General features: G+C 34.5%; 1 protein-coding gene across 1 annotated transcript; it reads right to left on the bottom strand.

Annotated features, from left to right (window-relative positions):
• Positions 1-667: 667 nt before the first annotated feature.
• On the bottom strand, positions 668-27,305 carry LOC137398062 (octapeptide-repeat protein T2-like). Its single transcript, XM_068084165.1, has 3 exons — positions 27,059-27,305; positions 26,192-26,531; positions 668-959 (listed from the first exon to the last, which is right to left on the bottom strand). Exons 1-3 carry the CDS (start codon positions 27,303-27,305, stop codon positions 668-670), a joined length of 879 nt encoding a protein of 292 aa, XP_067940266.1.

Genomic DNA, 27,305 nt, shown 5'->3' with positions numbered 1-27,305 from the left:
TGGCCTTTATACTTTAGATTCTTTGGTGAGCAACCATTCTCTTTATAGTGAGCTTGCAATGCCAGGAGTCTTGATTTACCAATAGCATTCAAATACATAAATCCGTTCCGGCATAAACTATGACTTGAATGAGAAGATGCACTCTGAATTGATATTGAAAAGTTCAGTAGTTCAGCAAGTGGTGCAATCCGTAGTTACAGCATTTCAAGGGTGATTGATACTGCTACAACTACTACCACTGCCATCACTACTACCAGGCATCGATGCTGTTGCTGGGTGAATGCATGATTACTAACAGAGAGATTGTGATAATAAACTACTGTTAATAGCATACTAATAAATTTAAGAATACTTAAACTACTACCCACCATACAATTACAATATTAAGCATGATTGACTACACACTCACCTCCATGTGTATACTGAGTTCTATTTATAGACCACGTTTTTAGCTGGTTAGTCATTCGATCCTTCACTTGATCTGTAGCGAGCTTAGTGGTAGAGATTTTACCAAGAATTAAAATATCTAGACTGTGTTTGACATAACTTTGGTTGACTGTTCTGCTGTCATCTATCAGTTTCACTGTGAGCCATTTTAAACAGAAGGTCAAGCATTGACAGCACGATAGTTCTTTTATGTCTTCTTGTTGCCTCTGTGGCTGATCATTCATGTTATCACCACCGTGTTGTTCTTCATCTTGTTGTGGGGAACAGCAACGCCAGCGCCGTCGTTGTTGTTATCATGATGATGATGATCATCATCAGCAACAACTACTGGTGCATTCTCTTTTTCACCTCTCACACATTTTCTCAAAGCGAGTACAGTAGCCATATCTTCCTTAATATCTTCGTCATTAGCTTCTTCTTCATCTTCGCTGCTTGAATCATCACTTACTGCGCCTTCTTCGGTGTAAAAGTACTCTTCTAGATCATCTGTGCTTACATACTTTCCTACATTCCTACATTTTCTAGATTCAACTTCACAGCTCTATACTGAACATATACTTGTAGATATATACCGCGAAGTCTGAAAATCACATATATGTATGTTGATTACACAGCAGCTTGCCATTTTACTTCTAATATTGCATTTTTCCTATTGCAGGAAGAGATATAAACATATAATCTTTTCCTTTCATTATTGTTGTTTGCTGTACATAAAAACACCCAGTACATTACAGTTACCATTGCAGCTACCATTGAAGCTCCCCTATTGCACTGTAGTGCCATGTGACTGCTAATATTGTATTTTTCAATCGGCAGTACCCTTTCTTTTTCCATTATCACTTTGGTCATGGGCTGTATTACAAGGGAAATTTTAGTTAGAAGTTTATTGTTTCTAAATGTCTAAAACAACGAGGTTAGCAACAAGATTTGGTTTAATTAAAAACATTTCAAAAGTTTGAAATTATACATTAAAAATAATTAGGTTGAAAACAAATTTAAAAAACCTTATCTTTGCTCAACATAATAAGCTTCAAAAATATTATGTAAAGGTGTGAACATATTTGACGCTAAGCTAAAAGTCAGTAAAGATTAATAGGTTGTGAAATTGAGAAATTGAATTGCAATACTAAAAAACATAATAAATAAGTTATTTCTGATCATTCCTTGGCATAGTTAACTACATTTCTATTACATTTCTCTGTCTCAACCTCTGCCTCCTGCAAGATCTGTAAATCACGCTAAGGTGTCTATAAAATAGTTTGACAATTAAACTCTTTTTTGAGATTTTCATTAATTTATTTGTTCATTTTCATCATTGTATCATTTGTCATTGTCTTTTGATTGAGAAAATATAATTTTAGTTTAGTGAGGTTTCGTTAGACTTTAGACCAGGAGAGCAAATTAACAAACTACGTTGGTTTTGACAACATATTAGCTTCAGCAGGCAGTATTTGATTTGAAATTTGAATGAGTTTTCACTTTATTGACTTGTTCTAAACTGCCTGTACAGAATCGCAGCATTGCCCAACCATGAGCTGAATTTTTGGACAGTATAATTTCAAGCAAATAAACCTGCACATTTGAATGCATCACATGTCTTGGTTGAGCTATTCTGTAATAACTGTTATAGAAGACAGTTACTGCTCCCCTTTGGCCACAAGGAATTCTCTGGCAATCAAACAGATTTTTGTTGTCCTATTGTAATTGAAAATCTCGACTCACTAAAAAAACTGGAAATGTGCGGGTGGAACCTAACTCAATCATCACTAAGGTATGCCTAAAATGTTATTCCAAAAATACTGTTTTAAAACTTTGTCTAAGTTATTAATACATTATTTCCATGTGAGCTCCCACTTTTAACTGTATTGCTCCTTGTTAATCATCTGCACCCTAGGGGCCTTTTTTACTGTTTTTATTGCGTGGGGTCGGTCAAAATTCCTAACCACCATAATTCTGGCATTCACATGGCTTTGTTTACAACAACTGTTTTTAATTAACAGTGCAAGGTAATGAAATTAATTCTTGCACAGGTTGTTTGACCATATATATCATTTCCATTTGTTACATTTTCAAATAGCTTTATCTATTTTCTTCGTTATAATAAAAATATTTATTTGAACTATACCACACAAAATCGATGCAGCTTGTTTTTTGGTTGGTTATAAATGATTGTGATGCAAATAAAACAGTTTATAATACTAACTATAGTTTTTCAGTATGTTTTGAGTTATGAAATAATAATGAACATGCGATCTATGGACATTATACTACTGTAAATGTTTACACAAGTTTTCAAAGTCATACAAACTTGTAGTTTTAGCCTGAACAATGGTGAATTACTGGTTTTCAACTTGATGACAATCCTTGTGGGTATTTAGTAAAACGCTAATACTTTTTGTATTAGCGTTTTACTAAATATCATTGTAATATGAGCTCATTTAGATATATTTAATAAAAGTAAGCAAAATTTAGACTGTTGGATGTATTATCCTGGGTGACCTACACATCTTGAAAAAAACGGCTAGGCTTCAAAAGCTTTAGTGTTGAAATGAGAGACGTGTAAATAGCAAACTGTTTTGCTAGATAAACAGTTAGGCCTACCGCTTTAATACCTACAAATAAAATTTCATGTTAGTAATGTTTAATTTCCATCATCAAAGTATATTTTACAATTATCTTTTCAATTTTTAATCAGTTTTAAACTCTGTGGGGTATAATCAAGTAGCGTTATTGTTCTATAAGTGTTATATGTTATTCGGACTCGAGGTGACTATGACTTTCATACAGTTAGTTTATAAGTCAGAGTTGAGAGTGTTTGAGAGTAAAACAATCACATTAATTTTCAATACTAGCCTAAGCCGTCATTTACCACAAGAAAAATATGTGGATGAGTTTTTATGAAACTTCTCCCTGTACTGCGAGTTGATTAAAAAAGCAAAAGTCGTAATGCAATTCTTTCAAAACTGTAGTCTAACAATTGAAATTTAAATCCAAATGAACCAAAGCCTTATCCCTATCTAGTGATATTAACAATATTTATAAACTCACGATTTCAACAAAAATAATTTGATAGCGGTGGTCAGTTGCAGCGGTCATCATTGTCCCCTTTTGTGAAGACACTAAATTTGCAGCATCAGAAACAATATACTTGAGATGTATAAGTCTCTATGAAAGAGAATTACCTTACCCAATGCGAATTGAATTTTTATAAAATTGCACTTTTCAAAAACCTGTTCTCTATAAACAACAAACAGATACCATAGCTGGAATAACAATTAACTAGTCAGTCAGAGTAGTGTTTAAGAGTAAAACAATCATATTAACTTTCAATGCTAGCCTTAGCTATCATTTAACACAAGAGAAAGATGCGGGTGAGTTTTTATGAAACTTCTCACTGTACTTCGAGTTGATCGAAATATCAAAATTCATAATGCATTTCTTTTGGTACTGTAGTCTAACAATCTACAATTAATTCAAAACAAACAAAAGCTTTATTCCATTCAGTGGGATTTACAATATTTAGAAACTGATAACTTTAATAAAAATTATTCGATTGCTGTGGTCAGGTGTGGCGGTCATCATTGTTCTCTTCTGCAAAGACACTAAATTTTCTGCATCAGAAACAATATACTTAAGCTGTATAAGTTTATGTGATAAGGAATCATCTTACCCAATGATGTTTAATTTTTTTTTATGAATACCAAACTTTTTGAAAACTTGTTTTCAATAGACAACAAACCGATACCGTAGGTGGAATTGCTGTGAAGACAAAACAGCAAGCCATTATGACACCAATATAGAAGTCATTGACATTACCACTTGCTCCAAACATGGCACATATCATGAATATACATGCATCTCATTTAAATTACTACGCTAGTAAAATATCCCCTTACCATTATATTGTTTTGTTGTTGAGGTAAAAAGCTGTACCTGATGTTGTTTGTCTTAATTTTGAATTACAACTCCACATTACAGTTATTTGGTCTCAAAATATTCACCCTGTTTTACCCTGCTGTGTCGTAGGTGAAAAGTATGTAGAAATGTGATTAAATTATCTCAAACGCTCAAAAACGAACAGTCAATCACAGCGATCACGATAACGCCGTAGTTTGGTTTTCCTTTCTAAAATTGCTCAAATGAAGGTAGCTGAACACCATGGCTTCTGTTTACACGTTCATGCAACCTCAATCGTCAAAATATTTGCACAAATATATTTCACACGTCCAATAAAACCATGTCTATTGTCTTTCAGCGTCCATTTTTTCAACATTGTAATGCTGTCTATTTGGGCACTAATATCTCAAAACCTACCTTAAAAGTTTGTTTTATATTTTACCTTAACTCGTGGGAGTGCATATTATCTTCTGATAAACATGATGAGCCTGTTGGTTGTGATATGCAAAAATGCCACAGAAAATGTTGGCCCTTTTGGCAGGAAGATTGGGTCACATCATTAGACTATCACTACATGATAGTCTAGATCAAACTGAACCAAACTGACCAAACTAGACCCAACTGAATTGAAACCGGAAAGGAGCGAGCACCTATATTTGATACAGGCTTTTTGGTAGAACCCAAAAGTGTTTGTCACACAAAAGTGCTACAAAACCATTTATATTGCGCTTTTTATGAGCCTATAATGTTACGTGATAACATCACATGTTAAAACACTAACCAAAATGTGTGAGTACGTCGTCAAAATAAAGGAAATCCAAACAACGACGGTGTTGTGATGAGTGTGATCACCTGTTCATTTTTGAGCTCTTAAACAGCTTGTAATCACATTTCCACATATTTTGCACGTAAAAAAAACAGAGTAAGACATGGTGAACTTTTTGATACCAAATAACTTTAATGTGAACTTTGTTGCAAGTCAACCTTCAAGCATCTACATCTACCTCAACTTTTACACATTCAGTATATTCTATCCATGCTATTTCATAATAGGGTCTAGTCATGTGACTATTTCTTTTGCGTTGAAAGTTAAAGATTATAGTCTTTTTTATACAATTATCAGTTGGAAAATAATAACTCAAATTAAATACTATTAGAGTTCTTTTTGTTTTCTTTTTGTAGTTAACTCATTTGTACCAACTAATTTTAGGGCAATTAGCTATAAATGCTGCTCATTTTTTGGAAAGTTGCAAGATTTAAAATCACTACTACCAGAGGCAGACTTGAGATAATTTGGTCATTTAAGTTTTGAAAGAAGGCGGCAGCATACCCTGTTTCAATCAATATTACATATATATATTTATAATAGTTTGCCATATATATATAAATATATATATATATACATGTATATATATATATATATATATATATATATATATGTCAGGACAGGACAGATAGTGCAGTTGGGAAGGTATCGGGATCATGATCATTAGGTTCTCGGTTCAAACCCCAACAACTGCACTTTTTTGGTGGTCCCTAGACAAGACCGTTGCTTGTGTAACGCCTACAACCTCTATGATGAGTGCAATAACCAAAGCAATTCTGGCTCGGACGTCGCCCGGTCAATAAAGGTCCGCGCTGCCTGTAGCTGAGCTAGGACAAGGCAGCGAAAAGTGGGTTACTGGTTCAAAACGGATGAAATGGACTCGGACCGATAACACGGACCTCATGCAGTGCTACTTTATGAGTGAACCTCAAAAGTGGGGCTACATGGGAAGGATGCTTCAACTGTAGATAAACATGCGCCCTGAATTGCCACTAACCGCTAAGCAACTTGTAGCTCAGAGGAGTAACACAATCAAGCGGCACCTCATATCAGAACTTGAGTAGATGAAATTAGGGAAAAGTTCACCCAAGTAACCTCGACAAATGATGAGTGCATATCAACACACACTGTCATACATACACGATCATGTGTTGACTCACGGGTGGAAGAAAACATGCACTTGGACTTTGGCCCAAGGGTGAAAGAGCTTGCGGAAAATATAATCAACAAGATGCCAGCTGCAAATGATTATGGAAGCAGGATACCACTACGAAGAGTTAGCAAGGCAATACCTAAGAAGCTGTTAGAAGACATTTACTTGGCACTGGAGTCCGAACTCAACTGGATCGATCAGTGAGACTAATGCCCTAATCTACAGTACAGCAACCGTCATCTTGGAGGAGATGGGTATTAAGCCACTGCCAACAAAGCTTCAATCCATCCTGGCAGCTAAAGCTACAAAATAAGATCAAGGACTTACGCAAGAAAGTTAGTAGGCTCAGTGAGAAATCTAACCACAGTTTGGAGCGTCCAAAAAGGAAAGCCATAATATAGCAGATTGTTTGGCGGATTCTAGAGTAGAAGCTCTAGAATCTGCCAAACAGCAGCTAGTAGCACTCTCGGCACGACTGACGCGGTACACCAAAGAGCGGGATAACAAGAGAATAAACAAACATTTTATCAATAATCCACCTAGAGTGTATTCCCTGTTCAAAGGTGAACTGCAGAGGCCAATGTCTGAGCCTCCCCGATCTAGCATTTCAATGTTCTAGAAGGACATCTGACAGAAAGAGACTACTCATAACACCACTGCAAACTGGCTGAAGAGGCTTAAAGAGAGCCATCAACACACTGTGGCTCAGCCAGGACTCACCATCAGCAAAGAGGACATCAAGTGCAGAGTGCAGCGTATGAAGAACTGGGCAGCACCTGGCCATGACATGATTTAAGCCTTCTGGTTAAAGAAATTGACATCACTTCACACTAGAATGGCTAAGCAGATAGAATGCCTAATAGAACAAGGTGACCATTCAGAATGGCTGACCAAAGGACGAACTGTACTTCTAATAAAAGATCCAAAGCAGGGGCCGATTCCCAAAAACTATCGACCAATAACGTGCTGGCCCACCACCTGGAAACTGCTCTCAGGAATAGTTGCAGACAAACTGGATGAGCACATGAGTCACTATATGATCAGTGCTTAGAAAGGATTTGGGCGCAACACCCGAGGAGCCAAACATCAGTTACTGGTGGATCGGACGGTCTGCCAAGACAGCAGGAGAAGGTATACCAATCTTGCCATGGCTTGGATTGACTACAAAAAGGCCTATGGCTCAATTTCCCATAGTTGAATACTTGAGTGCATCAGTATGTACAATGTTCACCCTGCCCTTGTGGCATTCATCAAGATGTCAATGTCCAAATGGAAGACGGAACTGGAGGCTAATGGCAAAAAGCTGGCGAGTGTAAAAATTAAGCAAGGCATCTACTAAGGTGACTCTTTATCACCGCTGCTCTTCTGCATATGCCTAAACCCTCTAAGCAATATGATGGAGAAGACTCAATATGGGTACCAATTTAAGAGTGGTACTAAGATAAACCACCTCTTCTACATGGATGACATCAAGCTGTACGCTAACAAAGAAAGGGACATTGATTCGCTAATACACCTCACTCAGATATACAGCAAGGACATTGGAATGACCTTCGGTATTGAGAAATGTGGAAGGCTAATTCTTAAGAAAGGCCATTCTATGCTCACAGATGGCCTAAGAATGCCAAATGGTACCATCAAAGATATAGAAGAAGGGTACAAGTACTTGGGGATTATGCAAAGCAACATCAACCACGAAGCCGAGGTACGTCACAAAGCCATTACCAAATACAAGAAACGCCTTCGGCAGGTCTTACGAAGCCAGCTCAATGCCAATAACCAAGTCATGGCAATAAATACCTACGCACTGCCAGTAGTAAGATATCTAGCAGGCATAATAAAGTGGACAGAGGAAGCCATCAAAGAGACAGATATAGCAACTCGTAAACCGCTGACCATGCATGGAGCACTTCACCCAAAATCTGATACTGCTAGATTGTATCTCGATAGAAAATATGGGGGTAGGGGACTCAAAAGTGTACAGCAGACAGTGAAAGAGGAGGAGAAAAGCATCAAAGCATATGCAGCCTCCATGGCTACCTCAGATAAGTTGCTAGCTGAATTTCAATCGGCTGCTCTTACAACGGACCTACACCCTGATGATGAGGAAATTGACTGGCACACAAAACCTCTTCATGGTGCTTACCACCAACAAATATCTAAGGTTGGCGATCTTCACCAGACATATAAGTGGCTGAACAAATGAAACCTAACAGCCAATACAGAGTTGCTAATCATGGCAGCCCAGGAGCAAGTGCTCCCAACAAGACAACTCCAAACAAACATCTATCACACTAGAGACGATCCTAGATGCAGACTGTGCAAATATGCACCTGAGACCATCCAACACATCATCAGTGGATACAAGCATGTAGCAGGCAATGCATACACTGAACGGCATAATCATGTCGCAGGTGTTGTGTATAGAGGTCTATGTGATGAGTATGGCCTTAATTAACCACAACACTGGTGGGAAGCTTCTGGTAAGGTCAATGAAAATGAGCGCACTAAGATCCTCTGGGACTTCTACATCCGAACTGACAAGCATGTCCTAGCAAACCAACCAGATATAGTGGTGGTAGACAAGGAGAACAAGAGGGCTACTATAATAGATATAGCAGTACCCAATGACTACAATATATCCAGCAAAGAATAAGAACAGGTAGAGAAATATCTCCCTCTTGGAGAAGAGATCAAAAAATGCTGGAATGTAAGAACAACTGTAATCCCGGTAGTCATTGGGGCACTGGGCGCAATAACACCGGCGCATAAAATGTGGCTTGCCCAAATACCAACAGCAATCAACTCAGGTGAGTTGCAGAAAAGTGCACTATTGGGAGAAGCTAAGATCTTGAGGCGAGTGCTCAAACTCCCAGGTCTCTGGTAGGAGACCCGAGTTAGAGCAGAAATTACCACCCATACGGGGTATCCGGGGTGAGGAAAGAGTTTATATATATATATATATTTATAGAAATATATATATATGTATATACAGATAATGGTTGAGACTTCACTTATATAGTGCTCAAAGTGGTCCACCGAGCCTGTATAAATACAAACATGGAAAAAGATTCTAGCAACAGTTTATGACTAAAAGTTTCATACTGCATGCAGTAATCATCAGATGCTAATGTGAAGTCTTCACATTGGCGTGTGAAGGATTAGCCCATTATCCTTCACATTAGCATCTGATGATTACTGCATGCAGTATGAAACTTTTAGTCATAAACTGTTGCTAGAATCTTTTTCCATCTTTGTACTTATATATGTATATATATATATATGTATATATATATATATATATATATATATATATACATATATATATATATTTATATTTATATAAATATATTTATATTTATATTAACATATATACTATTTATATATATATATATATATATATATATATATAGAACTATATTTCCCAACTAGGAGGCTTCTATCAATATATAATCCATGTTAGGAGGCTCTGAAAAATTAGGAGGCGTCCAGGGAGCCTCCTAATTCTAGCAGTGTTTATAGTGCTTAACAACCCTATAGAAGTATTTTAAACATGATTCCCATAATTGCCTTATATATCTATATTCATATATATGGAAAAGAGGAGACAACTCCAACAAAAATGTGTAATTTTCTATCAATAAATTACCAACTCTAGGAGGCTCTTATATATGGAACTAGGAGGCATATATCAATTTTAAAATATTCTTACTTCTAAGTGTTTTGGTATCGTTTCAGTTAATAGCACAATCTATTTAAAAACATATTGCAATAAGCTTATGACTAATCATCAGCCAATACAAGGAATTAGCAGTTATGTTGGATACAGTCAGTTTTGCTAATATTCATGATAGCTTTATTAGATTTGGGAAATAAAGTTGTATATTAACAAACTAAAATACATTACAATTTATTTGCTGACCCTCTTTATGGTTTTCAAGACTGCCATTTAAGCACTCCCTTTTTTTGCACGGTTTCTCATTGATCTGCTCTTTTTTGTGAAAATTCACAATAATTGCACATTATGGTTTCCACTGATGTTTAAGCATGGCTGTAGTAAAAGTTTAAATAAGTGTATAATCAGTACAATTCATATTTTTGCTGCCGTTGCATCCAGCCACAAAATAAATCTTTTTTGAAACTTTTCATCCGAATGCAATACCTGAGAGATGGTTTTTTAGTCGAAGAACTGATTTTTTAAATTTATTGAAATAAAGTGGCAAAAGTATAACCACAGTATATAACAGCTAGCGAGATGTGGCTGTTATAATGTTGCTGTGGCTAATAGGACTATTAGTTCTTCACCCATGTAGTCTACTAGAGCTTGGTAGCAGCGGAATAACTACATGTAAGGGAGAACGTCACATTTGGTAAGTTGTTCATGTTATTTTAGTCAATTTACAGTTTATTTACTTGAAACATACAGTTGTAGAAAAGCAGTATAAATTTTATTTAATAAAGAAATAGGACTAGCGTGAAAAAAGTATGTTTCAATTATTATAATTTTTAAGGAATGTAGCATAGAACACGTTTGATATATATTTTTTTACACCTGTTTATGTCATCCAACTGCTGATATTGTTCTGCATAGAAAAGTCAAGAAAGTTCAGCATTATAATACCATAAAGGAGAATATCAAAACTTTTTGTAAAATCCTAATTTTGGACTTTATTATTGTTACACGAATGTTCGGTTTTGTAACATCAACACAGACACGCCAGCTGACAATTAATAGTTATTTTAGTGAAGCAGTTAATTCTCTAACATTAATCTATTTTCAGTTATTAATATAATAATTTTTGATGTTTTTTTATAATGATAAGTAAAGTTATTAATGTGGTTCTACCAACAGTCAAAACTGTTGTTAGAATATCATGATCGTTATGTAATTGTATTATTGTTATCATGAATAGTGAGAGTTTGCGTATTTCAGTTATGATTTTGTAAGTAATAGTAGTACATGCATAGGCATAAGCAAGTAAGTGGTGTATATGCGGCCTTTGAATTTTAAAACTTTTAATATTTAGTTTGAATCTTGTGTAGTAATTGTGTAGTAATTAAGAGCTTAGCTGTTTTATAGAGCTTCAGTAGTAGGAGGCAGACATTCAAGTTTGCCAAAAAACCTAACCAGTGAACTAAAATGTGTATTTTGCATTCATTTTGGTTTGTATATCTGTTTATGCTATTTGAATTATCTATTCATTTTTTTTAGAAACTTGGTAAGCATTAATGCCAGTATATTCATCAGATGGCAAAGAGTATTAGACAAAGTTGGATGTTCTTTTCTAGAAAAGGTATGTTGCTAATTACACGTTGGTTTGCATAAAAAATATGTCAAAATAATCAAGGTTTCATCTACCGAACTTTATAATATTTTTTAACATGTACATAAGTATAGATTACAAACTATAAAACATTATATCAGTAAGGTTGTATTTTGAAATGTAGTAATGTTTGACGTTTTGGCAAAGTTACTATGATAAGCAAAACTTTAAATTCACCAACACAAAATATACTGTACAAAGTTTTACTGCAACTAGCAAATGTATACCTGACGTAAGAATGTAACAGCATGCCAAAAATTAGTTTTTCTTTGTATAGTTGCAAATAATCAATGACGCTTCATAATCAAATTAATCAATTAGTTATAAATAACTGCTGGATGAGAAGCATTGATGGCCCACACCCAAGACTGATTTGCAGACATAAAATTAAAGGTATGCGATATTGCAATAAGTTGCTGTCAACTAGAACATTATACATGCGAGCCAAAAATTAGTGTGATAATTTGATATAGCCATAGCTTCAGTAAGAAAAGTTGTCAATTTTTACAGGCATTGTATTATTTCAAACGCTTACATAAACCATTACGCCACTTTTGTGTTCTATTCATCTATTATTGGCAGATTACATAATATAAATAGCGCAAACCAATCAAAGGAATGTAACATAGCAAAGAGATTTAGTATTGGTCTTCTTAGTCTTTATGAGTCATGGTTGCAATTGCTGAGCAATTGCATAATTATATAAAATGAATAGTTTTCCATGGTTACTCATTACCACTTTTAGTTACTCAGTCAACACTGAGAGTAATTATCAGTTTTGAGATGTCATGTTTAGAGGCAGGAGATTGACAAATATTTTGTTGGTTTTTACTCTTACCCTACCGTATGCGAATTTATGCTAAATCTGTCAGCAACTGCCGTATGCACATTTTTGCGAATTTTCCAACAATTGCGTGGTCACCTAATTTTATTATCCGTTAAAAACATAACGGATGATTTTAAAACTTTGATGGTATTGTCAGTGTGGTTCGAATATTTCTCTAATAGATTAGTCTAAGATAACCAAGCAGTTTCAAATTTTTCATTGAGAATTTCCAAAATAAAGATGGACATTTTTGTGTAAGTTTTGTTAAGTATCGCGCAAGTCAGAAAACATATAATTACTTACATGTATGTTGATGACACTATAGCCAAATCAAATTCAGATTTTTGTGATTACACAGATAATTAAAGTAGCAGCAGTGACTCTGATGATAGTGAAAATAATAGTTTTTTAAGTGTAAGGGACATTGTAGAGCATTGTTTTAGCTTCGTAGCGATTGTAGCTTCACATAGCTTTAGCAATGCACAAAGTGTGAAGGTACATTGATTTTTGCATAGCACTATATGTTAACATTTTAGCAAAATAAAATATATTACAAAAAGTTTCTAGATAAACTTTGAAGTTGAAACAAAATTGTATACATGCTTCATGTACATATCATGAAGCTAAATTGGCAATTTTCGGTGAAATGGCTGGCGGTAGGCCGGTAGCTTAGTTTGTACATGGGTGGCAGTAAAAGGGTAAAGCTATAACAGAATTAGAGATACAAGTGTATGTATTTCCTTTTGAATGATTTAGTGAACTTTGATGATTCAAGACAATGAGTTTGGCGAATGATATATATGTAGATGCTGCTGAAGTTGTGCAATTCAACTCATGGCTTTTAATTATTACCTCAAAATGTTGAAAACACGCGATAGGAAGGGCCAGAACACTACTAAAACTCATAGTTACTCAAACCTGAAATACAGTAGGTTTTATACAAATTGCTATACAATAACAAAACTGCAAAACTATTGGTTAAAATATAAATAGCAATATATATTATTATTTTTGGCCTTCGATATCGGGCAGCATGTATGCAGTTTGTTTGCTGATGTTAACAAAAGTTTTACTAATAAGCTACATAATTTGCTCAATTATTTGTGTCAACTTTAAAATTTAAAACAAATGTAGTGTTAGCACTTTTAGAATATACTACAAACAACGCAGAGGAACTTTTTTGTGGCATCTGACTTGAATTTAAAAGTTCTCTGAAAATGCAACTTGTATTTGCCCATTTTAATACTTTAAAATGTCATAGGGAGCTCATAATGAAAGCAACTTTAATATAATTTCAAGATGCTCAAAGCGGTACGGATGTTATGTTGACAAACATTAAACGGTCACTCTGTACTATGGCTAGTAAGTATTTACATGTACATGTATTTAGATTTTGCATTGATGCTTTCAATTAGGTAGTGTAGGAAATCTATTTACATTAGCTAAATTACCAGCATGTGCAATACTCAGCTTTGTTTCCTATCCATCCCAAACATTTTGCCAATGCTTATAATAATTCATTGCTCTTTTCAAATCTGATTTCTGAACCAAAGGTAGTTTTAGCAGTATAAGAACCTATACTTCTCTTCCTATGGGTCTACTCACTTTTCTGTAGCAGCAAAGGCCATTGTTTTTAGAAGGTCTGTAAGAATTGTATTACTTATTTTGACTTCCATTGGTGCTCGTAGCAATTATAATTTCAGTACAATTTGCATCAATAAAATTATTATTACTTGTTTGTAAAGTATTTGGAGCAAAACAATATTTTATGTGCACAGCAAACATTTTTGCTGCAAGCTTACCAAAACAAAATAAAACGTTTATTTTTATGTTACATTTTAATTAAACATCATGTTCTATTCAGTTATTGCTGTCAGTACTATGCAGTTATTGCTGTCAATGTTCTTTGTGCATTCTTAGCACACTTTTATGTTAAACTTCCAATGCATTAAACACTTTAGAAATAAAGTGTCCAAACAAGGATGCATAACATGAGATTTGTCACTGGCCTGTTTTGACCTATATCTAGCACTCTTTAGCCAAAGGTGTCTAGCTTTACTAAAAAATTTAGTAGTGAAATTGTACATGAATTCATTGCCTGCATACACGTCAATCATGATGCCTATGCTCTTATTATGTGTGTTCTACAATTGCCTTCTTAGCTAATTCACTTTCTACTTCTCAATAGCCTCAGCCTCCGAATGAAAGCTATTGTTGTTATTCCTATTCTTTGTAACTTTATAATGAAGGAGGTTGTGGTTGGGCAGCTCATTTGCTTATCACTGTTTTAGAAATATTGCAGCACAAGTATAACTGCAGTAATAAAATCTTCACAGAATTGCATAATGTGGTCTTATTCTCCAAGGTCTTCTCACTAGCAGAAATGACCTATGTACTTATGCAATTGTGGTTTGTGCTTAAAGTGACTCATTCTCCTAATGTGGCATGGCTTGCTATCTTCTTGCATGCTAGTCAATTGATTAAATAGATTGTAAGAAACAAGCCAACCTCTCACTCCTACACAACCTAAAGACTTATCACATAAGTTCAACCTTCTAGCGAGATTGTAGCCGCTAAACATTTTGCTTTTTTCACGCGTCTAGCCATTTAGGGTTTTGCAGCAGCAGAAGAACAGACTAATCATGTCACAATTGGTATATTTGTTTGTCACATTTGTTTGATATTACTTTTGCCAATTTTGTCATTGAATTAATTGTACCATATTATGGTGAAAAGGCATCATGAAAAAGTATTTTACGTCGCCTCAATACCAATGCAAAAGGTTAGACCGGTAGTGGCCATTTTTTTACCTGTAGGGCGAGCCACTTTAAATACTATATCAAAGCAACTTACTGATGTCATCAAATTGCGACGGCAAACAACAATGCATAGGTTTTCGCAGCTAATTTGGATTTGGATTTTACTGCCTTAATTGCAAGATCGTAATATTGTCAAGTTAAAAAGGTCAAGAAACCCCAACTTTATAATGCTAAAAGAATGAAATTATTACTAATTTTCATAAAATGATAACTTTGTAATTATACACGAGGGTAGCTTTGTGAGATTAACCGACACACATTAAAATAGTTATGGTAACATATAGCACAGTAGCCAGCAATTGATGAATATCTGTGACTCTGTCGATGCTCCTAACTTTTGTAACTTTTTAAAAAGCATTAAAATAATTATGGATGCTTTTTATTCTGATTAGTAGTGTTAGCTGATTGATAGCACCAAACAGGCAGAATTATTAGTAGCCTATACTTTACTGCCCTGAGCAAGCAAAACGCTGTATCTTGATATTTGTAAATTGTTCAGCACAAGCACAAACGCGTTTTGGTCGAACCTGGCATCAGTATTAGCAGTATTTTAGTTGTTTTTTTTTATTTATTATATTGAGATATCCAACAATCTTTACCGAATTTTTTTTTTCGTGAAACTTTAAAATCAAAGGAGTTATTTCACTTAGGGCATTTTGTTTGCTTAAATTGACAATTTACTAAGCTGGCACTAGGCAATCAAAACGCCCTACCACTGCAGATAGGGCCTTTTGATTGCTTAATTGGACTGGTTTCTCATTGTTAGTTTGCCACAAGACCATTTGCCATGACTGGATTATCAAAGGATTACAAGTTTAAATTCTGATATTAACCCGCAATTAGTCAACAAAATAATATATGTTGCAATTCCTATTACTCATCCAGTCAACACATGGATTAAAGCCCTGTAATAGCCATATTTAGCTCAAAAGTTAAGAGATGATCAAAGATCTAGGTATCCTTCAAACCTGATGTCATGAAATGAAAGGAGTAAGTAAAATAGCAGTTTAAAAAAAATCAAACGCTTTTATTGAAAATAATTTAAAGCAAACAACTGAGTGCAATAATGTCAGTATTTTAAAAAAGCAAAACCTTCCAATGGACATGTAATTAAAACAAATTTTTCATCAAATCTCTGAGTCGGATCTTTAAATCGAGACTTTTGTCACTTAGATATCGTCCTGTCATAATAAATATATTATGATAAAAAATATAGCAATAAGATGAGCACTTAGAAGTGCACTAGCTTGTATGAGCTGCCTTAAAACAACCAAATATATATGCTTCAGTTTCGCTTCCCTTTGTTTATATACTCTTTGATTACATAATGCTGCTCATAATGTCCAACTTTGTGTATGTTCAGGCCAATCAAAACGCTGTATCTGCAGATAGCGAGCTTTGATTGCCACTTTATGTGTGGTAAATGTGGATAGGGCATTTTGCACATTGTGAAAAGTGCTATTTCTGGTGGTCTCAGATATATGAAATTTCGAGACATGTTAGATCTCAACCTAAATTACATATAAGCACAAAAAAGTGAATTTTGAAAAACTTTTCAGATAGGGCGTTTTGCTTGCTTAGGGCAGTATAAAGTTATGATAATGTATTATTTTCGTTGTAATTAACAAGTTGATGCATTTTAGTCGTAATTTGATACTGATTTAAACTAGAGGCTGAGTCATAAGTAAGTGACTGAAGTAAATGAAATCCTTTAAATCGTTGAAGCTTTAAAATCTATGTTTCAATTTTGTAGAAGAATATCGCAAGAGATAAAATATTACTGCTTCATAGAATTTTAGTAATGGGAGGTAGGGACACGGATTTGCTGAAAAACCTAAAAACATCAGGCATCTTTTGCATCAATTTTTAATCTGCATAACATCTGTTTGGGCTATTAAAATTGTTTTGCTTATTTTGGTAGAAACCTGGTCACCGCATCCAAGCACTATATCCACCAGATGGAAAATGGTACGAAGCACAGCTGGACGCTTTTTTGAAGGGGGTATGTTGCTGATTAACGGTTAATTTCCACAAGAGCGGGCCACATTAATAAAAGTTTTATTTCAAAAAATTTATAAGAAATAATATTACTATAAAATCTATGTTTGAATGCCATGGCACTGCATTTTTTAACCCTTCCAATTATAGTGGCAAAAATTGTCGATTGTGCTTCATAATATATGTTCAATCTTTATTAGCTTCAACTCTATCTAAAACCTTTTTGTTATAGATTTTATTTTTCCAACACGTTAAAAAATAGTACTATTCAAAAAACTTAATGCATTCCTACTTTGTGCATTGCTAATGCTATGTGAAGCTACGATCCCTTCGAATCTCGAAAAACAATGCTCTACCATGTTCCTTACTCTTACGAAACTATTACTTTGACCACCATTGGAGTCACTATTGGAGCTGCTACTTTAATTATACGTGTAATCACTAAAATCTTAATCCGTCAGTCATCAACAATCATCAATATTGTTATCAACATAAGTAATTATCTGTTTTCAATTCTGGATGTACTTGCAAAAGCTATAATAGCACTAAATATTTCGAAAATCAGAAAGAACAAATGTTTCTTTTTATGTTGAAAAGTCCTAAACAAAAATTTAAAATTGCTTCGTGAGTTTAGGGTAATTTTACAGGGAAACCTTTGGACAACACTGTCAATACCATAAAAAGTCTTAAAGACTGTTAGTTATGTTGTCAACGAATAATAAAATTAAGTTACTACGCAATTGCCAGGAAATTCGCAACATGCACATATGCCGGTCGTCCATTGATTTCACCTAAATGCGCATGCAGCGGTGAAAGGGTTAATAAAATATTATGTAATCTCTAATTGAATCCCCATTCATTTAAACGCCCCTCTACTAGACCTGTACTATAATAGATGACGGTTAAAGATAGAACGCCACCGTTCAAGTGAACGTTACTTCTTTTGAAAAAAACACATTAAAACTATATAACACACAAACTAAGCTGTGATCCAGTGATAACATATACACTGGGCGTTGAGCTTGCAAAATGCCATCGTTAACTGCTTATTCTAATGCTGTAGCATGTGCAAGAAATTTTAGCCTCAAATAGTAGTACAGATTTCATCATATTTGCTAAACGGTTTTTTCATATATGCCGAACTATCAAGGCCGCTTAAACAATAAAATTATTATCAGCCTGATAGAGTTATTAATTATTTCCACGGTGCTGCTTTCAAAGCTTCAACGAAAACACTGTAAAGCTTAGAAGTTAGAAAACTCGCTTCAATATGCATTGACAAAAGTATTAATTGCTATTGTTGTAACTGAGTCATTGTTAGTAAAAATTTGTCAACATTTTTCTATCCATCCTGTCCAAAATCGGATCCAAAGATCAAAGAATGTTGAAGTCGCAGTCAGCTGGATGTGGTTGTCAATTAAAGGGTGACACTCTAGTTTTCAAGAGTAGTTTTCTAGAGTAGCACTCAAATGAACATGGCCTCCAAATTAAGATTCTACCTTATGTCAATTTAGCTGTATTTCAGAATGTTATAATATTGGAGTTTTGGGTCAAGGTTAAAATAGCAAGCATAACTTTGCAAATATCGACGCAAAAAGATTTTAGTTTTAAATAAGGCTCTGCTTTCATATATTTGCAAATCACTAATGCATGAATTTAAAAAAAGAACCCAAGGGTATATTTCTCTTTGTGTAGTAGCATCTAATCAAAAATGCATTGATTTTAAATAAGTGCAGAGTGACATACATGGATTATCAACACCGAAGAGTGATTTTCAGACATCAGATTAAATGTGGGTGATGCTATGATAAGTGGCTTTAAACTAACACAATGTACTAGGGAAACAAGCGTGATTATTTTGCTGTAGCTCAAATGCAGTAGAAAAAATAAAGGTGTCTAACTTTTCAAGTATTTCAGTCAAATTCGTTGCCTACATAAATGCTGACACTAGTTTTTGTGTTCTGCTGCTGTCAGGTTACAAAACATAGCTCTCCTAGTCAGAGGCATTTAGGTATCTAGAGCAATCTAGGCATTAGTGGTTTCAATGAACACCTGAACAATGCGTGTTTAACCACAGTGGTTGACCCCATAGGTCAAGTATTAGCCTAATTAACTTTTAATTTAAGATTAATTTAACTTTTGAATGGAGCTGAGCAATGATATGTGATTCATCAAAGCCATAGCTTATCAGATTTTTATAAATGATAATTCACATTATTTACTATTTCAGTCAGCAGAAAACGGTAAAGTGCAGAGGAAATAGCAAAATTTGACAAGCACTGGACTGAAAAATCAGGCAAACTGCCAACAAGATCAGTGTTGGATGCTATACACTCAACGCTGCCTAAGAGAAGTGTTATAGTGATTCGGGCTCGAGCCAACAACTTGCTAAAGAAGGCTGCGAGAAAAAATGCCAGCTGAATTTTTTATGTTGTTGAACCTTCTTATTATCATTGCGTTGTATTTGTCAATAAATGTGCTCTTTTTGAAGACTAAAAGTGGCCAACTCCGCAGTAATGCACTTGTATAGTTATTTTGTATCAAGCAGTCTTAGCTATTATTTTATGTACAGAAAATGTGCATAAAACAATGACTATGATAGATAATACAATACCGACAATAGATATTATCTGTTGTACTGCACTGTACGCTATTATGTATTATTCAAGAAACAAGCTCTAAGATAAATTATAATAATTCTTTTAAAGAAAAACCAAATATAAGGAAATATGCCGCAGCAGCCAGTCTACTGACAACTTACTGTCAAACCGACAAGCCCAAAAGATTACTTAGAACGCTGTGCTTGACTAAAAACAATCAGAAATTCACTACACAATGAGAAATATATCTTTTTGGGTCATTTTCCAAATTTAAGTGAATGTGTCTGAGTAGAATGTTCTATCAATTTCTTGACAGTTCAGGGCATTATTATTACTGGTAAAATGTGGATAATAGCACTCAGTATTACTATTGATCAATAAAACCACCCAAAGTCAAGATATCTAAAGTTAGAAAAAATTTGGTACTGTGCTGGGTCCAGCCCGACTGATCATTGCTAACAATAAATTGCAGTAAGAAAGAAGTTTTGAAAAGCGAAAATGCCCTCAAGATAGAATGTTATTGTATTTTTATTGGCTCTCTATGTGACATTAAGTTTTTCCCTGGGTTCTACATAGGCACAATGGGCTTGTTTGGAATTTACCCAATTTATGGTGCTGTGGTATTGCGCAGGTTTTGCAACCTGACACTCCATTCCCGAGTGGGGAAATGTTTTTACTTAACGTTCTAAGAGTGGCTTAAGATGAATAGAAAGACATTGCTGTTATTGTATGTTAGATTGAGTAACTAAGTATGTTGTGCAAGTAATTCATATTATTACTGTAGATAATATGCACAGCAAGCAAAGATGTGTGTGTTTCATTTTAGCAATCACAGTAACCGAGTTGCGTCCATGCATTGTTACCAACTAATTTTTTAAAGTTTTTGTATGCAGTGCAGCAGCGATATGTGACCAAATAAGAAACTATAACATAGACCATATTTATAAATATTGAGTTAAATTATTCGTTTATTTTAGTGAGCAGAAAGTTATGCAGCCTAAAAGAAAATTGAGAGTTCAAAAAGCCATGATCGGAAGATTGAGGCAAACTACCAAAAATGCCAGAGCTGTATACTGTTAAAAGAAATTGGTGTTTGAAAATTATAATGATGACTTATGCCCGAGCCCACAACTTTTTCAAGAAGCGGCAAAATTAAACTGGCAGCAGGGTCTTCTTGTTGTTGAGGCTTTTGTAATATCGCATTAAACTTGACGTCTGAATAAATTTACTCCGTTTGGTGACTAAGCAACGACCATTCTATGGTACTTGACTAGTTGAATTTTTTAGTATCAAGCATGGTGGCTGTTGTTGTTTTAAATACAAATTTATTGATTCCTACGTTAAAGTTTAACATACTATACAATATGTAAGTTCTAACAACAATTATTGTTGTTTTATACAGATTTTTGTTTTATTGTACAGATTTTAGCAGACTCTTAGTTGATCTATAAGTGATAGCAACATCCCAAATTATGTGTAAGCCATGGCACCTCTGCATTGATATGTAAGTTATAGCAACCTCCTAAATGATATATAAATAACAGCAGCTTCCTAATTACTATATAATTCATTGCAGCCTCCTAACTGATATATAAATAATAGCTATCAACGATGGAAAATTCAAAATATAGCAATGTCTTAGGTGATCTATAAGTGATAGCATCATCCTAAATTATATGAAACTCATAGCAGCCTCTGCAATGATATGTAAGTTATAGCAACCTCCTAAATGATATATAAATATCAGCAGCCTCCTAATTAATATATAATCCATAGCAGCCTCCTAACTGATATATAAATAATAGCTATCAACTATGGGAAATTTAAAATATAGCAAGGTCTTAGGTGATTTATAAGTGATAGCATCATCCTAAATTATATGTAACTCATAGCAGCCTCGGCAATGATATGTAAGTTATAGCAACCTCCTAAATGATATATAAATATCAGCAGCCTCCTAATTAATATATAATCGATAGCAGCCTCCTAACTGATATATAAATAATAGCTATCAACTATGGAAAATTCAAATTATAGCAAGGTCTTAGGTGATCTATAAGTGATAGCAACATCCTAAATTATATGTAACTCATAGCAGCCTCTGCAATGATATGTAAGTTATAGCAACCTCCTAAATGATATAGAAATATCAGCAGCCTCCTAATTAATATATAATCCATAGCAGCCTCCTAACTGATATATAAATAATAGCTATCAACTATGGAAAATTCAAATTATAGAAAGGTCTTAGGTGATCTACAAGTGATAGCAACATCCTAAATTATATATAACTCATAGCAGCCTCTGCAATGATATGTAAGTAATAGCAACCTCTTAAATGATATATAAATATCAGCAGCCTCCTAATTAATATATAATCCATAGCAGCCTCCTAACTGATATATAAATAATAGCTATCAATTATGGGAAATTCAAATTATAGCAAGGTCTTAGGTGATCTATAAGTGATAGCAACATCCTAAATTATATGTAACTCATAGCAGCCTCTGCAATGATATGTAAGTTATAGCAACCTCCAAAACAATTTATAAATAGCAGCAGCCTCCTAAATAATATATAACTTATAGCAGCCTCCTCACTGATATATAGATAATTGCTACCAACTATGTGAAATTCAAATTATAGCAATTTCTCAAGTGATCTATAAGTTATAGCAACATACTTTATTATATGTAAATCAGAGCAGCCTCTAAAAGAAACAAGTTATAGCAAACTCCTTAATGATATAAGTTATGGCATCTTACCAAAGGGTATGTAAGCTATGCCATGCTATGTAATGTTTCCATTGTAACTATTACATAAGTTACAATGGTAACATTCTAATTTATGTGTATTTTGTAGCAATCTGCTAACTGGTAATCATTATTTTTGCTTACTCATTGAGTTATGAATTATTTTACCTTCAAATTGATATGTAATTTACGACAACCATCTAGACATTCTCCAAGTTTTGATAGTTTTTCTAGTATGCATATATACAAAGTATGATAAGGCAATGAATATATATTGTATGATACCATATTCTCCTAAAATTTCCATAAAAATATATAATAATTAGGAGGTGAATAAATATATATATATCTACAATGTAGATAAATTAGACCATATAGGAGGCTTACCCATATATATTTGCGTTAACTCCTAATCCCTTATATTCCGAAACCTCCTAACTGGTATATATTTATTCAACTCCTAACTTGGAAATATGGGTATATATATATATATATATATATATATATATATATATATATATATAAATAGTAAACTTATTTCCCTTGCATGTAGATCTATTCCTCAAAGAAGGGAGTTGCAGAAAGTTTTCTATTTTGAAAAAGTTTCTGGTTGTTGAAACCAAGTTAGACTGGCACCATAAAAATTGCAAAATATACAAAATTCGACTAAAATTACTTATTTGTTACATAAAATACACAGTTAGGACTTTTATTTATACATATACAGTTAACCATGAACATGAAAATCATGAGACTCTAATTTCGAACTTTTCAAGTGGGTATCATCCTTTAAACCAGAGCATAGTATGCCTACAACGTATATGCTATATGTCTACAATGTATATAACTTAAATAAAATGTTATAATCAGCTCTCAAATAATAAAATCATGTTTATTAACTCTGTTCTTGACTTTTCAGACTTCATAGATGGCTTTTAGAGTCAATATGATTCTATGCAAGTTTAATAATAGCGTTAGTCTGACCACGGCTGAGAGCCTGAAAGTGCGTTTTTATTTGAGCACAAATGCAAATTGGCAAAACTAAAAGGGAATACAAACTTTGAAACATCAAATAAAATGTTTTAATTTGATATATGCAGTTTTTCACTGTCTTAACACTTTCTAATTCGCTTATTTACTTCAGCAGTTGAAAAAATTGATTGTGAATGGTAACATTTCAAGCGCCATGAAAATTTCTGGTTTAGGTTAATGTCAATATAGGCGTAGTATTTGGTTATAAACTTTGCCAGAGATATCAATGAGGCATTATTGTACATTTGCCTAGTTAACCAGAGTTTTTTCTTTCTACTTAATCAAAAATTACTTTTTTAACTTAAAAATAACAATGTCGGAGTAGATAAATTTCAGAAGCAAGATAATTCGCATCAGGTGCCTAGCAATGATATAAATACCCGAGTTAATTTGCGACGGGTGTGGATGAGTTGACTTGCAAAAAATTGTATAAAAATAGAGGATAAAAAGCTTAAACGATCTCAATTGACAGTGACCTATATAGTCATAGAATCATCCTTTGAAAAGTTTGAATATGTTAGAAAAATAAGAACTTAAATAAATACAACACCAAAGACTTGATATTGGTAAACTGGAGGTCATTTTGCCGATTCTTATTTGTGATTGTGTCTAGGCTTTGGAAAATCTAAATTTTAAAAATTGTACAGTTTAGAAGATTTTAATACTGTTATAGAATTTTTGAAAACCTTACATTTCTTTCCGGATTCATTTGCTTTAAATATCTTTTTGGCAGTTGTAAAACATAACAATAAATGCTTGTGACAATTATTGCTTACACATGAGATGGTTACTGCAAACAATACATTTATGTTGCAGACTCATTGTGATAAGGTAGCCTTAGTAACCTCCTTTCTTTAATTTAAGCTAGCTTCCTTCTTTTAGTGATCCATCTCCATCTGCTTTGTTTGATATAATAGCATTATTTGCTTTCAATATGTGATTAACAAAACTGGTATGGCAAGACATTTGACACACAGAACTAAATAACATATTATCTTGTTTGTACAGAAAAAAATTAGGGATATGCCAGAAATGACTTCAAATGTAGGCCTGACTCCAATTAATTACACCAAACTATATTTAACAGAATTGCTCAGATACCAAACCTTGAAGAACTGAACCTCTCTCATTGTCAAATGGATTCTGTTCATCCTGTTCTCATCGAAAATCTGGATTCACTGGAAAAACTAAAATTGCTTTTTTGCCAACTGACCAAATCACCACTCAGGTAGGCAAGAAATGTATCCCAAAACACTTATGCAAAACTTTATTTCTTCTTTGACAATTTCTGGGTAGATGACCCATTTTTGAATAGACCAACAACTTATGGACTAAACTCTTATCAATTTGAAATGGACTGTGAATAAAAACACAAAATGTGTCGTGGTAGATAATGCATTTTATAACCTATTCAAAATGGTCAAATGTTCCATGAGCAGAAAACTACTGTGAAATTTTACTAAAAAAACAATGAGTCTTATATCAAATATGTAAAGTAGTTTGAAGCAATAACTTAATTGTTATACTTGATGCACTCTTGTTCACTAAGGCAACAATGGAAAACAAACGTACATCTCTCCCTGGATCGCAAAAGCACAAATATGTCGACTCAGCCATTAAATCTCTGATAAACTGTTTGACAATAAAGATCAGCGCACTCCAAATTTTAGTATTTTTATCAGAAAGAATTAATAATCGTAATTGTTTTTTTCTTTTTAATGTTTGAAGTGATCTGTTTGTCAGAATATTTTAAGACTAAAAGAAAAAATATTTGATCACAATAAAAATTTTCAGATCTACAGAATGTATGGTTACAGAATCATTAATTGGAAAGGGGCGGACAGAGTCAAGACGCGTAGGGCTGCAACATGAACTATTTGTTGGTATATATGCTAAGGTCCCCCATGGTAGTAGTGACATCGAATCAGCACAGATTTTTATGTAAACGTTTGAGGAGTTAAAAAGTTTGTCAATTGTAATTATGAAGCATCTTAACCGTCAGATCACTCCGAACACCAAAAGCAATTAAAGGTCCTCTTCCTCTCTTCCCTCTCTTGCCCGCTCTTGTCCTCCTTTGCCCGCTCTTGACCTATTTTGCCCTTTATCACCCTTTCTTGCCCTATATCAACCTAATTCGCCCTCTCTGGTCCTCTAAAGCCCTCACTTGTCTTCTCTCATTTTCCCTCTCTTGCCTTCGCTAGCTTTCTTTGGCTATTTTTCGCCTTAACTGGCCCTTACCTTCTCTCGCCTTCTCACGCCCTGTTTCGCCGTCTTTCGCCTTCTCTCGCCCTTTCCCCCTTTCTCGCCCTCTCTCACCCTCTCTTGCACTACCACGCCGCCTTTTGCCCTTTCTCGCCTTCTCTCGCTCTCCCTAGCCCTCTATCACCCTCTACCACTATCTAGTTTGGTCTTTCTCTTCCATTCCCTTTCAATCTCATTCTTTCCCTTCTATTCCTTCGTCCTCCTTCTATCCCAATTCATCCAACTCCATCCCGTTTTATTCCTCTCTTTTTTACTCGAACACCTTTATCCCCCCCTCTCCCTTTCTCTCTCTCTTTCCCCTCATTACCACCTTTCCCCCTCTTTCTCTCTCTTTCTTCCTCTTTGCCTCTATCTCCCCTTCTCTCTTCCAAATCTTTCCCCATCTTTCCTCATCCTTCCCCCTGTATCTCTCTCTCTCTCTCTCTCTCTCTCTCTCTCTCGTCCCCTTCTCTTGCTCTCGTTCCCTTGCTCTTGTTGGTACTATTTTTGCTCTCTCACTCTTTTGCTTTGCCACCTTCTCTCTGTCTCTCCCTCTGTGTCTCTCTCTTTTTCGTTCATACTCGCTGTTTTTTCTTTCCCGCGGTCGTTTTTGCCCTTTTGATCTCCACTCCTTTGTTATGTCGCTCTCTTGCTCTCTTTATCGCCCTCTCTCTCGCTCGCTTGCTTTTCCTTGCTTTCGCTCTCTTGCTCCCTTTCGGTCGCACTCTCTTGCTTTATCTCAATCTTTCTCTCTTGCTCTCTATCTCCCTTGTTTTCTCTCTCTCGTTTTCTCAATCTATTGACGTCCGTCTCTCGCTCTTCTGCTCGCTCTATCACTCTTTGTCTTGCTCTTTTTTATTCTCACCAACTCGCTTTCTATCTTTTGCCCTCTTTCCCATTTTTTCCTTTTGCTCTCGGCTATCGCTTTTCAACTCTTTCGCTTTCTTGCTCTCTTTGTCACTCTATTTCTTTCTCCTTCTCTTGCTCTCACACTCTCTCACTGTCTTCCCGTAAAACTCTATCGTTCTTTTGTTCTCTTTATCTTTATATCTTTATCTATTTCATCTCACTTCTGTTCTTTTAGTTACTTTCACTCTTGATGTCTCTTTTGCTCTTTATCTCACTCTCACTCTATATCTTACTCTCCTTCATTATCTTACTCTCACTCTTTATCTCAATCTCACTCTTTATCTCACCTTTGCGATTTATCTCACTCTCACTCTGTATCTCACTCTCGCTCTTTATCTTACTCTCAATCTTTATCTCACTCTCAATCTTTATCTCCCTCTCGCTCTTTATCTCACTCTCATTCTTTATCTCACTCTCACTCTTAATCTCACTTTCACTCTTTATATCAATCGCACTCTTCATCTCATTTTTGCTTTCCAT

Source organism: Watersipora subatra, chromosome 6 (genome assembly GCF_963576615.1).
Source record: "Watersipora subatra chromosome 6, tzWatSuba1.1, whole genome shotgun sequence".
Taxonomy (NCBI): Eukaryota; Metazoa; Bryozoa; class Gymnolaemata; order Cheilostomatida; family Watersiporidae; genus Watersipora; species Watersipora subatra.
Note: the sequence above shows the minus strand (reverse complement) of the source record. Positions and strands in the feature narration are given on the sequence as shown.